This window comes from Phaenicophaeus curvirostris, chromosome Z (genome assembly GCF_032191515.1).
Source record: "Phaenicophaeus curvirostris isolate KB17595 chromosome Z, BPBGC_Pcur_1.0, whole genome shotgun sequence".
Lineage (NCBI taxonomy): Eukaryota > Metazoa > Chordata > Aves > Cuculiformes > Cuculidae > Phaenicophaeus > Phaenicophaeus curvirostris.
Window position 1 is genome coordinate 63,781,562 of NC_091431.1, and position 16,715 is coordinate 63,798,276.

At 43.6% G+C, this 16,715-nt stretch overlaps 1 protein-coding gene across 2 annotated transcripts; it reads right to left on the minus strand.

Annotated features, from left to right (window-relative positions):
- Positions 1 to 890: 890 nt before the first annotated feature.
- DNAJC21 (DnaJ heat shock protein family (Hsp40) member C21) lies at positions 891 to 15,184 on the minus strand. Of its 2 annotated transcripts, none has more exons than XM_069880115.1 (12): positions 15,060 to 15,184; positions 13,880 to 13,973; positions 12,872 to 12,995; positions 12,162 to 12,284; positions 8,293 to 8,597; positions 7,436 to 7,587; positions 7,007 to 7,094; positions 6,604 to 6,762; positions 5,861 to 5,900; positions 2,381 to 2,571; positions 1,897 to 1,969; positions 891 to 1,209 (listed from the first exon to the last, which is right to left on the minus strand). In XM_069880115.1, the coding sequence occupies exons 1-12, from the start codon at positions 15,154 to 15,156 to the stop codon at positions 1,045 to 1,047; spliced, it is 1,611 nt and encodes a 536-aa protein (XP_069736216.1). In that variant the 5' UTR covers positions 15,157 to 15,184; the 3' UTR covers positions 891 to 1,044. The 2 variants fall into 2 exon arrangements, with proteins under 2 accessions (XP_069736216.1, XP_069736215.1); XM_069880114.1 differs by having other exon boundaries at positions 1,897 to 1,972.
- Between the last annotated feature and the right edge of the window lie 1,531 nt (positions 15,185 to 16,715).

A 16,715-nucleotide genomic window follows, 5' to 3' on the forward strand; every position in this document is an offset into this window, starting at 1 on the left:
ACTAACCTGATCAGAGCAGAACCCGAGGTTACAAGCCAAGTTAAAACTGTTTACCCTTACTACAAGGATTCACTGTAATTAGAGCATGAAAAACATTGTGTGCACACAAAAGTTGAAAAGTTTCTAATTACAGTAACTATCATAGGCTTTAATCCAACCCTCATCCTCTCCTAAATGGGCATTTCTTTCATTTCTTTTCCTCCTCCTGCTCTTGGGATTGCACAGTCATTGGTCATGTAGCAAAGATGCAAACTCTGGCTGTTGAAATAAAATGCTTTCTTTTTTTTCCCACCACCCAAGAATACATGAATTATGCATTTAAACAGAGGTGCAATACCAGTTCCCATGCTGTTTTTCATTAGAAATCAGAAGAAATTTAATTAATTATGTCACTAATATAGTTCTCCTTTCACTTGTCCCAGCAAGGCTCTCTCACAAGACTGATTTTGCCAACAGGTAAATGTACAGAAGCAAAAGGAATTGTCAAAGCTGATTAACCAGCTTTCCCATCATACTTTTTCACTTCTGTCTGTTGCTTAATGTAATGCAGTAACTTGAAAGGGCCTCTGAGGCTGGCAGAAAAAAGCCTGTGGTTTTCCTTGCCTTGGTTATGTTTCACCTTTGACAGATGATTGAAGTAGCACAGGCCCTTCTGCTGGCTCTGCTTGCCTTGAGCTAAGCTCTCTCAAAAGAAAAGCAACAAACACAAGGCTCAAATAATTTATTATTTCCTCTGTGTGGGTACTTTATCTGTGCTAGTTTCAACACAAACACAAGGTGAATAGCTTTGAATTAATGCTTCCCCCCACCCAACTAAAACGCGGCTGACATGGCAGGTCAACTCCAGTCATTAAAGAAAGGCTGTTAGAACAAAAGAAAGCACAGGACCCTTCACAAGAGAATATCCCCTTTATCACATCTTCCTTTTTTCACAAAATAAGGACTTGCCTTCTCTGTTTCAATATTGAACACAGGCAATGTGCATCTCTCAGTTTTGGGAGAGTTTTCATGTACAATTCTGAATGCTGTCACTGTAGCGAAGTTCTATCTGTTCTTACGTTTCTCTTTTTTGCTTCTGCTGTTTACAGCGCCATTTACGGCTGGTGCTTGTGTTGCTTTTGCATGTCCTGTGGCTTTTAGGTGTTCAAATAGTTTATTTCGGGATGGAAATGCACAGTTGCAAGTTACACAGTGGATGGGGACTTCATTCTACAATGGAACAAAAAACAGAATGCTTCACATTCATATATAATAAATAGAATACACCAATATGTTGTATGCAGTTTCTCTTACACAATGAAATGTGAATAAGCTGTTTGTTTTCATCACAGATATTCCATTACTGATTAACAATTAAATACACATATTTTGAAAAAAGAAATCACAAATATGACTTCTTGAAATTTTAAACAGCACTAAGTAAAACTTAGAAGCTGCCCTGCAAATCTAATACAAGATAAAGAATAATTTTGATCTCACCTGACAACACACATCATAGTTTAGGCTCTGATATTTAGTGAAATTAATATGTCTTAGTTGTAGTTATTACAAGATTTTGAGCTTTCTGGGAAGTATTGGGAGATAGGCAAATGTATTGCCTATCACCTGTTTGACAACAGCAGCTCTGTCTTCAGCTGTTTGATTTATTTGAACTACCTTGGATACAGAGCTCTAGCAACTCCCTTAGAACTGAAATTTAATCCAACTCTGCAAGGACAAGAGCTGATGTTCCAGTCTCCTAGTTTCTAATAAAATCACAGGGATAGAAATACCTGTACTACTAAAAAGTAAGAAAAAATGGCAACAGAACTTGTAGATTGGATGTAATGAAACAACCAGCCTTGTTTGTTGTCATACAACCACCAGCTATTACATAGTGTAAGTAATTTGACATACCGTTGTTGGGTGCTCTGCAGATGCCTTAGCAGATTTCTTTGCATCCTTGGCTTTTTTCCCTTTAAGCTTCATGCTGCTGATAAGCAAAAAGAAACCAAGATCAGTGCACAGGAATATTCAACACAGCATTAAAAGTCTTGGATGATTTTCCGTCATCAGTGTCTCTGCTGCTTCCCCTGTTCTTCCATCACATAGTACAATACAATTGCTTCCAACAAAAAATAAAGCACTTGAATTTATACGATAAATTGTTGATCTCAAGGTTCTGCTAGATTGTGAATCAGGTACTGGCAAGTGACGTGGCAGGGATCTTCATCCAAATGCCATTTCCAAAGTAGATACGCTCCTTGTTTAGTATCATACTTGCTCCATTCTGATTTGGCAGAGTAGCTAGTTCACACTCATGAGTAAATCTAGACTTGGGTGACAGTACCAAACATGACACAGAATGACACAGTGACTGCAGTACTGTAAGTCAGCGCACCTTTTCGCTTCAGTTTTTGCTTCATTCTCTTGGCTGACACGTTCTGTATTGTTTGTGTCCTCTGACACAGCACATCTTTGGCCATCATTTAGCAATTCCTCTGCTGGGCCACTGTCCTTGTTCACACAGGACACCTCCTTTTGTTCAACAGTTTCTTCAGCAGCACACTTATCAACAGAGTCCTCGTAAGTCTGTCCAAACAGAAGAAATGCAAGTTAACTACTTCAAGTTCAGGAGTCATTACGTTTATAGCATTATGCTCATCCACCTCAAACATGAGTGGGTGGGGAGAACGCAAAGCTGTAGAGATCTTAACAAGTGAAACCTTAGTTCTCCTGTTTTGATAGGTGAGGCCACATGTGATAAACAGCCTCTAGAACTACAGAAGAGGAGAACAAAGGTAGCTTCTAATTATACACAGGAGTCATTCTGTTCTGGCTACCATTTCAGATTATAAGATAATGGCTTTGTTTGTAAGTTGTAAATAAAAAGGTAATTACTTAGGATAAAGCTTTCTGTGTCAGACACCAGCGCTAGTACAATTAAGCCAAAATAACTTAGCTGACTGAGGCTTGATAGACACAGTGTTTTCCCTCCCTAATACCAGAAACACTGGCAGCCTTTTCCACATACCAGAAGACAGAGTAGATCTAATACATGTGGTCTGGCAAAAGATCAACCCCTGAGCATGCCTGAAGGAAAACAGCTCAGCTCATAAAAGCAGGATGACAAATTTGACCTAATGCTATACTAATGCAACCTGGTCACCTCTAGTGTCTTACTGCCTGAAAAAAACTTGGCTAATCTGTCTTCAAGAAAACAAAATAAAAACCATAGTGATTCCCTGCACTGTACAGTAGAGCTTAGTAGAGGACTGAAGTCATGCTTTCAGAGGAATCTTGCGCAGCTTATGCTATGCAAGAGCGGCACCTACTGTCTGTTCTTCAGAAGCCCTCGCGACTAAACTGATGGTAAGCAAGGTGCCTCTCTGCAACCTAAACAGTGAGAAGGAGAACTTTGCATTTCAAACTGAGGAGGCAAGAGCTGAACAGTAGTCTAATGGCCTGCATGGAAGCAAGAAGGACATGACACAGAAAGGACACAGATCTGTTAGAATGAGTCCAGAGGAGGGCCCTGAAGATGATCAGAGGGCTGGAATACCTCCCATACAAAGACAGGCTGAGAGCGTTTGGACTGTTTAGGCTAGAGATGAGAAGGCTCCAGGGAGACTTTATAGCAGCCTTTCAGTACTTAAAGCGGACCTACAGAAAATCTGGGGAGGGACTCTTCATCATGGAATGCAGGGACAAGATGAGTGGTACCACTTTCAAGCTGAAAGAGGGGAGATTTAGATTAGATATTAAGAAGAAATTCTCTGCTGTGAGGGTGGTGAGGCATTGAAACAGATTGCCCAGAGAAGCTGCGGATGCCCCACCCCTGGAGGTGTTCAAGGGCAGGTTGGATGAGGCTTTGAGCCATGTGATCTAGTGTAAGGTGTCCCTGCCGATGGCAGGGTGGATGAAACTGGATGGGCTTTATAGTCCCTTCCAACCCAAGCTATTCTATGATTCTAAGAAGGCCAAGCCAGTATTGATGGACTATACAATATCAGCCAAAGGGAAGCAAGAAAAATTCAGTTCCTTAAAAGTCTCAAGGAAGTTTCTTGAGGATGGTGTGAGAGAAGGCAGAGAGGGTTAGCACATAACAGGACCCTACAGAGGTTAGGTTAGGGGAAAAGACAATACCATCCTGGGAAAAGGATGTAAGAGGCAGGACCTGGTACAGATAGCTTACTGGGGCAAGGCTAGGACTTAGGTATTGAGTAGAGATAAGACTTGAAAAGATCAGGCTTGAGGAAGGCAGAACCATGGTGGTTCTGCTACTCAAGCCTGAAACAGTTCGCTGTTCTTGAATTTCACCCTGCTGCTGCCAGCACAGATCTGTCCTATCATAGAATCATAGAATAGTTTGGGTCGGAAGGGACCTTAAAGATCATCCAGTTCCAGTCCCCCTGCCATGGACAGGGACATGTCCCACAAGATCAGTTTTGCCAAGGCCCCATCCAACCTGGCCTTAAACACTTCCAGGGACGGGGCAGCCACAACTTCCTTGGATAACCTGTGCTGGGGCCCTCACTACTCCCATCATGAAGAAATTCCTCCTTATGTCTAGTCTAAATCTGCCCCTCTCCAGTTTATAGCCATTGCCCCTAGTCCTGTCACTAGAAGCCTTTGTAAAACGTCCCTCCCCAGCTTTCTTGGAGGCCACCTTCAGGTACTGGAAGGTTGCTATAAGGTCTCCTCAGAGCTTTCTCTTCTTCAGGCTGAAGAAGCCCAGCTCTCAGCCTGTCCTCATATGTGAGGTGCTCCAGCCCTCTGATCATCTTTGTAGCCCTCCTCTGGACCCATTCCAACAGCTCCATCTCCTTCTTGTGTTGAGGATTCCACAACTGGACACAGTAGTCCACGTGAGGTCTCACAAAAGAGGAATAGAAGGGCAAAATCACCTCCCTTGACCTGCTGGCCATGCTTCTTTTGATGCAGCCCAGGATAAGGTTGGCCTTCAGTGCTGCAAGCACACATTGCCGGCTCGTATCAAGCTTCTCTATCAACACTCCCAAGCCCTTCTCCACAGGGCAGCTCTCAATTGTATCATCCCCCATCCTGTACTGAAACCACAGATTGCCCCAACCCAGGTGTAGGACCTTGCACTTGGCCTTGTTGAACCTCATGAGGTTCTCACAGGCCCACTTCTTGGGCTTGTCCAGGTCCCTCTGGATGACATCCCGTCCTTCTAGAGTGGCAACTGCACCACTCAGCTTGGTGTCATCTGCAAACTTGCTGAGGGTGCACTGAATCTTCCTGTCTACATCACTGATGAAGATATTAAACTGCACTGGTCCCATGCACAGACTCGGATCCTGGAGTACAACAGATTACTGTTACTAATGTTTACAATGCCAATGCAAGGTGGGATGGATGTGCTGGTTTCTACAACTACTGACAGCAGGATGCCAATTATGTGGTTGGGTTTTTTCGTAAATTGGAGATTTACAAACAATAATGTTAGAATTAACTCCAGCAAGAGAAGCAGAAAACAACCACCAAGCAACTAAGCTGCTAACACACTAAGGCCATGACTGGTCATTCTGACCGATTTCTTGCACTCTCCCTATCTGCCTGTTTCTGTTTTGTTTTCCTTACACTTCCAGCTGTAGCCTTTTTAGCGGCAACACATACATCATGATATGCATAAAGAGAACAGAGTGAGGTCTGTGAGATTATTACCATAAAATATGATCACAATAAATGTAATAAAAATTATTTTGCAGTCAAAGAATAATTAAAAGTATCTGAAAATGGCCTTCAAGTTCTATAGAATTTCAAGTTCTCTTTTAACTGTTTTTTTCCTGAAAAATAAGTTAGGAGATAACAAAAGTGGGCTGGAAAGGTCCCTAAGTATCATTATATGACTACGTACCATCATCGTTTTCTGTTTCTTCCTCTGCTTTTTTGAGAGCCTGTAAAAATAAGAATTTAAAATTATCTCTTTTCAAGTAAAGGAAATGACAAACAAGTACAATTTCTGAAAAGGTGCTAAGTTATATTTTTGCTTATCATGATACTATGAGGACAGTATCTACAAACAGAAAATGACTCGTGCCTGAACTGAAAACAATAGTTCTCCTAAACTACTCATTGCATTTAATAAAGTATTTATTCTGCTTAGATTGAACTTGAAAATTATAGAATCACAAAACGGTTTGGGTTGGAAGGGACCTTAAAGATCATCTCATTCGAACACCCCTGCCATGGGCAGGGACACCTTCCACTGGATCATACTAGAATCTAGTGAGATTGTTGATATTATTATATTATCTAATAGTATTATTATATTATCTAATTTTCTGTGTGACAGCATCCAGCTGAAGTACCAAAGAAGTAACAAATCAATAATCACTAGCCCTGTGCAAGTTTCCCTGTTCAAAAGAATAATTACTACTTTTCCGTACCATGTAACTTTATGAAGGAGAGAAAATACTATATTATTACCCTACAACATTTGAACCCAGTCAAACTAGCCCATGCATTTTACTGGAACATTTTAAATTGCACACTACGATGAGTTCTAATACAACTACAAATCAGCAGAAAGTCCCTCTGAGGGTCTCTCAAACTTATTAAATCATTAATCATGATAAAATTAAAAGCAATTAAAAGTACTTCTGCTTGGGCATGTCGTCTGTTTCTTCCTCTTCTTCAGTATGTATTCTATTTGCATCATCCAGAGACACAGGAAATTTCTCCTCTTCTTCTTCTAGTTGCTGTCGTAACAGAGCTACCATCTCTCGATGCTTCTTTGATTTTTCATGATTTTTCATACTGTGAAGACCAGTGGATCATGACTGCAGGCACCTCTGAGCAAACATTGTTGTATTTACGTGTAAATTAATAACAGGCCCATTATCCACCACCACTAATTATGGAAAATTCTGCCCTGACAATCTCTGTACTGGAAGGACAACACTGACTTATGTGAAATTAAAAATTCCTTAAAATGCATTTTTTTTTAAAAAAGTAAGAAGCCAACACCCCAACCCCCAAATCCCCAACTGCAAGCACTTACGCTTTCTCAGTTTTTAAGCATTTGTCACAAGCAGGGCAGTACAGACCATCAACCAATTCAGCCTCTTCAGTATCATCATTCAGTTTGTCTACAGAGATTGGTGGGGATCAGAGAGACAAAGTCAGATATGCGATTTTTGAGTAAGCTGCTCTTAAAGCCCCAGAAAACAGTCACAACATGGACATTCAGCTTCTCTGCATTATTGGCATGCAGGCAGATCAAGACCATCTCACCAAATCACACGTTAGCATAAATTAACTGTAGCCTGATTCAATGGAGAACATGAGAAGTTGGACTCTATCTTGGCATGCCCCAGCTGGAGGCAGGGAGCTGCACTACAGCTAGCACTGTGAATCTAGCACTTTAAGTGCACTAAGCCAATACTCACACCACAACAACTCACTACAAATCAGCTCCCACACCACGCACCTTCAATGACTTTTGTCTCTTGTTCTTCTAATTCATCTTCATCGTCTGATCCATCTCCAAATTCCTTTTCATATTGTGCCTCCATCTCTTGCAATTCTTTCTCCAGATCTGACATAGTTATCCAGCTCTGCTCTCTATACTGCTCAGCGAGCCTTTAAGTAGAACAATATCATAACTTCTACATCGTGTTTATGAGATGGGAATTACAAAACCAGTATGTTTTAAAAGATAACTTATTCTTCTGCGGTATTTTATGATGGAATAAGCAATTGCTTGTAGGCCTTGGAAATCTGGGCAGTTAATCTATGATGTCAACAGGCACATCTATGCTGCAAAAGGTATTAATGTAGGTGGATTCTACATGAATTATGTAGGTGGATTCTACATGAATTTTAGGCATAAAATGCTATGAAGCATGGCCAATATCAAGCTGATATCAGGCAAGTCAGCTCAGTCCTCAAAGCAGTACAGCTGCTTTTAACTGCTGCAAGAGCCAAGCTCACAAACAGAACAGGATTAAAAGAAAAAACAAGCCACAAGGAGATGGTACTCAGTCGCTCAGCAATATGGGAATGTACCAATTCAGTTTTCTAGATCTAAGTGTGGCTCAGGTTATCAAAAAGTGCATCACTATACAGCTGAATTCTGCTCCAGCTAGTGCCTGGACTCAGAACCATCAGTACAGAGAGATTTGGGTTTTAACAACCTCAGGCTTGAAATCAAAACTAATAAATGAGATTTTCAAGGATGTTTAACACAGCAAGTGGAGCCACTGTTAGAATCTAACTCTATATGGTACCTTTATGGAGAGTTTTTCCAAGTTAAAAAAAGAAAATATTTGTTCCATGTTTACATACTTGGCTTGTTTGAGCTTCTGCTGCCTCCGAAATTCCTCTGCTTTCCTAGTTTTTTCTGCATTTTGTTCTTCTACAAGTTTTCTATGAGCCTGTACTCTTTTATCTCTTTTACGAATAAAGGCAACTAGCTGACGGACCAGTTCATTCCTTTCTTTCCTGGCTTTATCTCTCGTTTTCTTGTTCTCTTTTTCCATAGCTCGTTTCTCCCAGCGGTTTGAGGCATGTCGTGTGTCATATTCTTCTTTCCAAGCAAAGTTTTTCTGAGTACAAAAGCTCTGCCAATAGGCATAGAAAGGGTGGACTACCTACAAGGAAAAAAAAAAAAAAAAAAAACAAGTCACTTGTTTAGAAGGTGATGAAATCTATGCCAAATAATTCAGGACTGTTCCACACAGCCCACAGTTTTTTTCCAGAGTACAGAGAAAATAAATGAAGGTTTAGAGAAACCTCCAATATCATCCTTAAAATTTCAAACTATGTCGAATAACAGCATTGCCTGAACTACTCTAAACCACAGCTTTTAAAGAATATATCCTGGCAGGACTCCATTGTGCTGATGCTGGTGCCCAATTACTTAGCTTTGCTGTACTTTTCCTGTCAAATTGAAAAGCAGAGTCAGAATCAGATAAGCTGTCTGCAAGCAGGTATTTACATGTATTGCTCAAGAACCACCATACCACATTATACCATCAGCCACAGATTTCCAACAGCAGACAATGATGTGCACAAAAAGAGCAATAAAACAAAACAGATGCAACATAATGCTATTTCGTCCATGTGCAGCCTTTCTGCCTCCAGAGAAAGACAGAAATTGGTAGCCCTTGTTTCACATTTATATAATTAACTCACGTAAATTGTTAATATATACAATAGTATGGAATCATGACTTGCACAGTTTAACAAAGGGCTATGTGAAGATGCACTTACTCCTGTTTTGTCAGTAAATTATAGTACTGCAGGTTAACTGCAGGTTAACGAGATGCCATCTAGCTTTCAGACTAAAGAAAACAGTAAATGACCTTTCCTTATTCTCCCTCTTTTACTGTACTTGAGTAAATGCTGGATTAATAGCATGGCTTAATTATTTTTTGTTTTATTCTCTCTTCTCCTCCAAATAATTATTAACCTTATGCATTTTGCATATTCAAGAAGCAAGATATGCCTAAACTCCTTTCTTGCTTTACTTGCCCCTTTAAGCTGCCTTTTTACTACCTACTCCTATGTGCAACACTGTTTATATTTTGGAATAGATCACAGAAATATTCAATCTAATATTTTTGTAACTCTTATAGCATCTCCTCTTCCCCTCCTTCTGCCACTGGTATTCACACAGACTACAACTATCAACATCTCAATGCTAATTTCTCATGGCCTATCTGCTTGCCAAGGTTTGTGGCTGTGGCCTCAGGCAGGTACATCACTACACAGTTTTCATCTGATGTCACAAAAGCTATGACCTTCCTCTTCCTCAGCAGCTACCTGAAATACAAGAATATCTCTGACATTCCCCAGAACACTGTATAGCAGCTCTTGCAGAACTCCCAGGTGGATTTTGTTTTGCCTGTTACTAATACTTTGAGCTGATTGTTTTTGTTTATGCATCTAATTGACCTACAATTTTTCTCTTCCCACAAACTCTTCTGAAGTCACAAACTTAGGAATATTTTCCCCGGCTGCCTGGCACTGACCAAGCCACCTCTCAAGTTTCTTGTGAATGGATTCAGCAGACCAAACCACAGAGCATTCATGGGGAGCCTCTCATGTGGAGTTTTTGTATCTCCCTTCTGAAACTCTTTTCCCACAATACACACACTGCTTTACCCATGGATGGGTAAAGGAGTGGGCATGGCAATGCTGGAGTCTGACAGTGTAATCTCTTTGTCTAAATATAAAATAACAGAGCTAATGACTTTCCCATTTAACTGAGGCTATTTCCCATAAAATACTAATATGAATCCTGTTTTTAACAAAAAAGGTGAGCATTCTGCTTCCAGAACAGCATGAACATCTAGAATTCCAGCAATTCTTGTAGTTTTTAATTTACAGCATAAAAACTCTTTTAGGTCTGTAATCACATCTATCCCATAGCCTCAAAACAAGAAGTTTCATAGAATCACCAGGTTGGAAAAGACCTCTTGGATCATCAAGTCCAAGCATTCCTATCTGCCACTAAACCATGTCCCTCAGCACATTATCCACCCATCTTTTAAACACCTCCAGGGATGGTGACTCAACCACCTCCCTGGGCAGCCTTTGCCAGTGCCCAATTGTGGGAACATTCTACAGAGAACAAGGCCTGGATGCTGTGAGATTGTTTAATACTGAACAACTCTAACAAGGCCTTGAAATAGAGAGCCGAAAGATAAACGGGGCCAGCTAGGAGGAATGCAGCGGCTAGTTCTGTGGGAACAAGCACCAGCTGAAAGAAAAACAATTGAAGAGAACTGTCAACACAGTTAAGTTTAGTATAACTTGGTTTCTTAGCATGTGCAGTAGTTTAGCCAATAATACGTCAGTAATAGCCTTATGGACAGCTACCTTTAACCAATAATACACTGTAGACACCCTCGTGGGCACCCACTTATGTAACCGAAAAGGGTTTATAAAGAAACAGCTAAGCTCAATAAAGTGAACACTCGCTGATCACATTGATCTCTGCGTTTTGATTCCATGCTCCCGTCAACACCCAATGACCCTTTCCATGAAAAATTTTTTTCTGATGTCCAGTCTGAACCTCCCCTGGTGGAGCTTGAGGCCATTCCCTCTTGTCCTGTCCCCCGTCACTTGGGAGAAGAGGCCAGCTCCCTCCTCTCTACAACCTCCTTTCAGGTAGTTGTAGAGAGCAATAAGGTCTCCCCTCAGCCTCCTCTTCTCAAGGACAAACAACCCCAGCTCTCTCAGCTGCTCCTCGCAAGACTTGTTCTCCAAGACTTGTTTCAGAAACATGTGTTAAGGTAACTCCATTTAAAGACTGATTTTAGCAGTTTCAGAGACACTAAGTATGCTCCCTGGGAGAGATTTCCGTTTGTTAAGCCATCCTGTAATTTCGTCTAACATTTTAAAACCCATTCTGACACTTCTTTGTTTGATTTGTAACATTGTTTCCAACCCCAGGCAAGTTTCATACCACTGTTACTCACTTTTAAGGTATATATCTATTTATATTTCATAAATAATTAGTCATACTACACGATTCTTCTAAAAGTGACAGAGAAGTAGCAGACTATGAGCAACATTTGAGTACACCAATGCTGTGCAGCTGCTTGCTGGGCAAAGTGCTATTACTTTACTATTTAATCACAAAACAGGAATACTTATAATCTTAAAAAAAAATAAAAGTCTGATAGAACACCACAAATAGCTAGAAAACCAGATTACAAAAACTGAAGTGTCTCCCACACATTCTCTTTTCTTGCTTCCCACAGGAAAGCACGCCGGATGTTTGAAATTAAGTTTCACTACAGAATAACTGTAGATAACGACTACCACAGTGGGAGCTCACAGTGCAGGTCAACCGCATCTCCCATTTTCTGCGGGCTGTGTTATTCAGTTTTCTTAAATAAGCAAGACACTTCAGTTCCATTGGCGTAACTCATGGTCAGCCCCATGAAGTGTTTGACAACTCACTTTAGGAGCCTGACTAACAACATGGTACAACAGGAAGTAACAATTTCAAGTCACCTAAATATTATGAATCAGAGCACAAGCACTTCCTTTACAGTAATGGCCTGCAGTAGTAGAAAAGGCAGGAGACAAACAGGTTTGGATTTGCCTCACAGATCAGCAGGAGCTTTTCGATTGATTTCAACATGGGATGAAGAACCAACTTAACTGTGTTACTATCAGTTCAGATTTACACTTGCTCTTACCGTATCATAGTCACTGTAGGAATATCCAAACATAGGGAATTCTTCAGTACTCTCATGGGTCGTATATTCCGTCTCTTCTTTTGCAATCTTTTCAAAAACTTCTCGATAGACTGTAAAGAATCCCTGAAATTTCAAAAGAAATTTTTTAAAAAAACATATTCTGATTCTTTTAGCATGGCTCAGCAATAGATGTACACACACTCAACTACAGCAGTTTATTTTAGAGAAATACTACAAATAAGGATCCTCTTGCAGGGGCTTTTCTAATCACCCAGAGCTTTTTCAGTTATGATGATTGCCTTAAAATCTAACAAGGAATTCAATTCTAGGAAGCACAATTCCCCCAGGCAGTTATTACACTGTTTTTCCTTAGCTTGAAAGGCTCTAGCTTGTTAAAAGTTATTTCTGAATAGACAGATGGTACTGCAATGCATTGGAATGCTTCACTATAAAGCGTACATATATAATGTACAGTCACGCACACTCTGAGGTTGTATGGTATAGCTGTAAATCATGACTAAGTAATTGCTGGACAATAAGCAAGAACTAAAGCCTCCCTAAACCTTCAGCATAAGTTTTGCCTTAGAAAGATTTATGTATTATTACTACCTGTGCTCAACAATTCCATGTGCAGCTTTTCAACACAAAGAAAATGCTGACGCTTTTCATGAAATTTAAATTGATTAATTGGATATGAATAAATTAACTACCTTTTCATCATCTCCATACCCAGAGTAACAGCTAACAGTGAAGTAGCGGAGCAGGTCTAAACTATCATCTTGATAGTCTCCATCAACTCCTCCTTTCAGCAGAGCCTCGATGTGATTATCATACCTAGGAAGAATTCACAATATCAAGGATGTAATGACACAGAACAATCCCAAGTGCTTGTAAGAGACAGCTAACAGTGCACACATCACCTTAACACAGACCTTTGGCAGGTGCCTGGAATCTGTCTCACAGCCAAAGTCATCAGAGAGAAACAACAGGCTCAGTAAATATTCTCTCTGTAGTTTAATATTACTTCCATCTGCAATATCTAGAGCAGCAATTTCTTAACAGGAAAGTAGCAAACACATTTAAGACAGATGCTTCAATAAGCTTTCAGAAATGAGTAGGATGTTATTTAAATAATCCAATACTTACACACACACACCGAGAAAGACCGCAGTTTTACATTAGTATATAAAAACTGAAAAACAGTACTTTCCTTCAAAGGAGGACAAACTTAGTACAGGTGGTTTGGGCTGCATAACCTGGTACGTGCTTCAGCCCATCTTAAAATGGGGCTGGAACAGGTTGACCAGAGAAGCTGTGGATGCCTCATCCCTGGAGGTGTTCAAGGCCAGGCTGGATGAGGTTTTGAGCAACCTGATCTAGTGGAAGGAGTCCCTGCTCATGGTGGTGTGGTGGGACCAGATGGTCTTTACAGTCTCCTCCAACCCAAACCATTCTATAATTTTATGAAAAAAAAAGGTGACACAGAGCATTTAAAGTAGCACTGTCTTAAAAAGATAAGCATGTGGGTATTTCAAATTAGGACTCCTATAGAAACAGGACACTGTGTCTGCCATCATCAGTGCCTGGCTCGCAACCATGGCACAGCCTCAACGAAAGCAACCCATGCTGCAAGGCCTAGTGAAAAGCAAATCAAGGCACTGTCTGAACCAAAACCAAAGGATCCCTTTGCAGGCCACTACTGAACACAGGCCGCTCACCAGGCTCTTTCCTGGGGGTCACTAAGCACATCGTATGCTGCCTGGATTAACTTGAACTGTTCTGCTGCTTCTTCTGCATTCTCTAGGTTTTTATCTGTAAAAGAACTCAGTGGAAGAGTAAGTGACACATCTAGAATAGCAGCATCTGCTGCAGAGGCCAAGGACAGCCACCATATCACACCCCCTGACACCAAGCCCTGCTCCATACACCCAAACCCTTAGTACTGACCCGAGAAACAGGGGCTGCCCCACGCCCTCCAACCCCTGACCCCAAAGAACAGGGGCTGGCCTGTCCCCAGAGCACTGACTGCGGGAATAAGGGCTGTTCGAGGACAAGCAGGGTTGCCCTGTCCCCCTCAAGCACCAACTCCAAGGAACAGGGGCTGCCCCATAAACCACGGTCACTGACCCCAAGGACAAGAGGGGCTGCCCTGTCCCCTCAAGCACTCGAAATCCCAAAGAACAGGGGCTGCCCTGTTCTCCAAGAGCACTCACTGCTGGGACAAGGACAAGGGAGGCTGCCCTGAGCCCTGGAAACAAGGACAAGGGAGGCTGTCCTGTTCCCCCGAGCACTGACTGCAGCGACAAGAGGGGGACTGTCCTAAGCCCTGGGGACAAAGCGGGGGGGAGGGTGTGTGTGCTCCCCTGGGGACAAGAGAGGGCTGCCCTGAGCCCTGGGACAAGGAAGGGGGGGCTGCCCTGAGACTTGGGGACAAGGAGGGGGGCTTCCCAGAGGCCTGGGGACAAGGGGGTGGGGGCTGCCCGGAGCCCTGGGGACAAGGAGGGGGGCTGCCCGGAGCCTTGGGGACAAGAGGGGGGGCTGCCCTGAGTCCTGGGGACAAGGAGGGGGGGCTGCCCTGAGTCCTGGGGACAAGAGGGGGGAGCTGCCCTGAGTCCTGGGGACAAGGGGGGGGGGGCTGCCCTGAGTCCTGGGGACAAGGGGGGGGGGGGCTGCCCTGAGTCCTGGGGACAAGGGGGGGGGGGGGCTGCCCTGAGTCCTGGGGACAAGGGGGGGGGGGGCTGCCCTGAGTCCTGGGGACAAGGGGGGGGGGCTGGGGGGGGCTGCCCTGAGTCCTGGGGACAAGGAGGGGGGGCTGCCCTGAGTCCTGGGGACAAGGGGGGGAGCTGCCCCGAGCCTTGGGGACAAGGGTCCGCCCGTCCCGCCCGTCCCCGCCCGTACCCGGGTGCCAGCGCAGCGCCAGACGCCGGTACGCCCGCCTCAGCTCCTCATCCGAGGCGTCGCGCTTCACCCCCAGCACCTCGTAGTGGCACTTCATGGCGGCGCCGGCAGGAAGCGGGCGGGACGGGAGGCACCGCCCCCGCGGGAGGGACCGGGGCGGAGCGGGGCCGGGGATCCTCCAACCGGCCGGGGACGCCTCTCACGCCGGGGCCTCGCCGCCCTCATTGGGAAGAAATTCCTCCTTATGGCTAGTCCAAACTTAAACTATGTCTAGTTTAAACCGTGTCCCGAAGTGCCACATCCACTAAGCTGAGTGGAAGTGTGGAGGGTCGGGAGGCTCTGCAAAGGGATCTAAACAGGCTGGACCGCTGGGCAGAGTCCAATGGGATGAGGTTTAACAAGGCCAAATGCCGGGTCCTGCACTTGGGGCACAACAACCCTGTGCAGCTACAGACTAGGAGAAGTCTGGCTAGAAAGCTGCCTGGAGGAGAGGGACCTGGGGGTGTTGGTTGACAGTGACTGAACATGAGCCAGCAGTGGCCCAGGTGGCCAAGAAGGCCAATGGCATCTTGGCTTGGATCAGAAACGGCGTGACCAGCAGGGCCAGGGAGGTTATTCTCCCTCTGCATTCGGCACTGGTGAGACCGCTCCTCGAATCCTGTGTTCAGTTCTGGGCCCCTCACCACAAGAAGGATGTTGAGGCTCTGGAGCGAGTCCAGAGAAGAGCAATGAAGCTGGTGAAGGGGCTGGAGAACAGGCCTTATGAGGAATGGCTGAGAGAGCTGGGGTTGTTTAGCCGGGGAAGAGGAGGCTGAGGGGAGACCTCATTGCTCTCTACAACTACCTGAAAGGAGGTTGTGGAGAGGAGGGTGCTGGCCTCTTCTCCCAAGTGACAGGGGACAGGACAAGAGGGAATGGCCTCAAGCTCCGCCAGGGGACGTTTAGGCTGGACATTAGGAAAAAAAATTTCACGGAATGGGTCATTGGGCACTGGAAGAGGCTGCCCAGGGAGGTGGTTGATTCACCTTCCCTGGAGGTGTTTAAGGCACGGGTGGATGATTTGCTAAGGGGCATGGTTTAGTGTTTGATAGCAACGGTTGGACTCAATAGTCCTGGAGGTCTTTTCCAACCTGGTGATTTTTTGATTCTGTGATTCTATGATCCCTGGGCAGCCTGTCCACATGCTTGACAACCCTTTCAGTGAAGAAATTGTTCCTAATATCCAATCTAAATCTCCCCTGGTGCCACCTGAGGCTGCTCTCTCTCATCCTGTTACTTCTTACCTAGGAGAAAAGGCCAGCACCCACCTCACTGCAGCCTCCTTCCAGAGAGTTGTAGAGAGCGATAAGGTCTCCCCTCAGCCTTCTCTTCTCCAGGCTACCTACATTAATTTATACCTGGATATTCATTTCACACAACACATCCTACTTTCAAGGAATGTTCCATGCAATTATCCAGAGACCAGCCACTATACCTGTACTAAACCCATAATATGATACACTCGCTATACATTAAAGTACTATCCCAGGATACGAGTGTGCTCTAATGACTGTTGAGCAATATTGGAAGATTATCTGATACTTTGATATGGAAATATCTATATGGAATCACTCTACTTTGAAAAAACAAGACCCAAACACCACATACAATTGAACT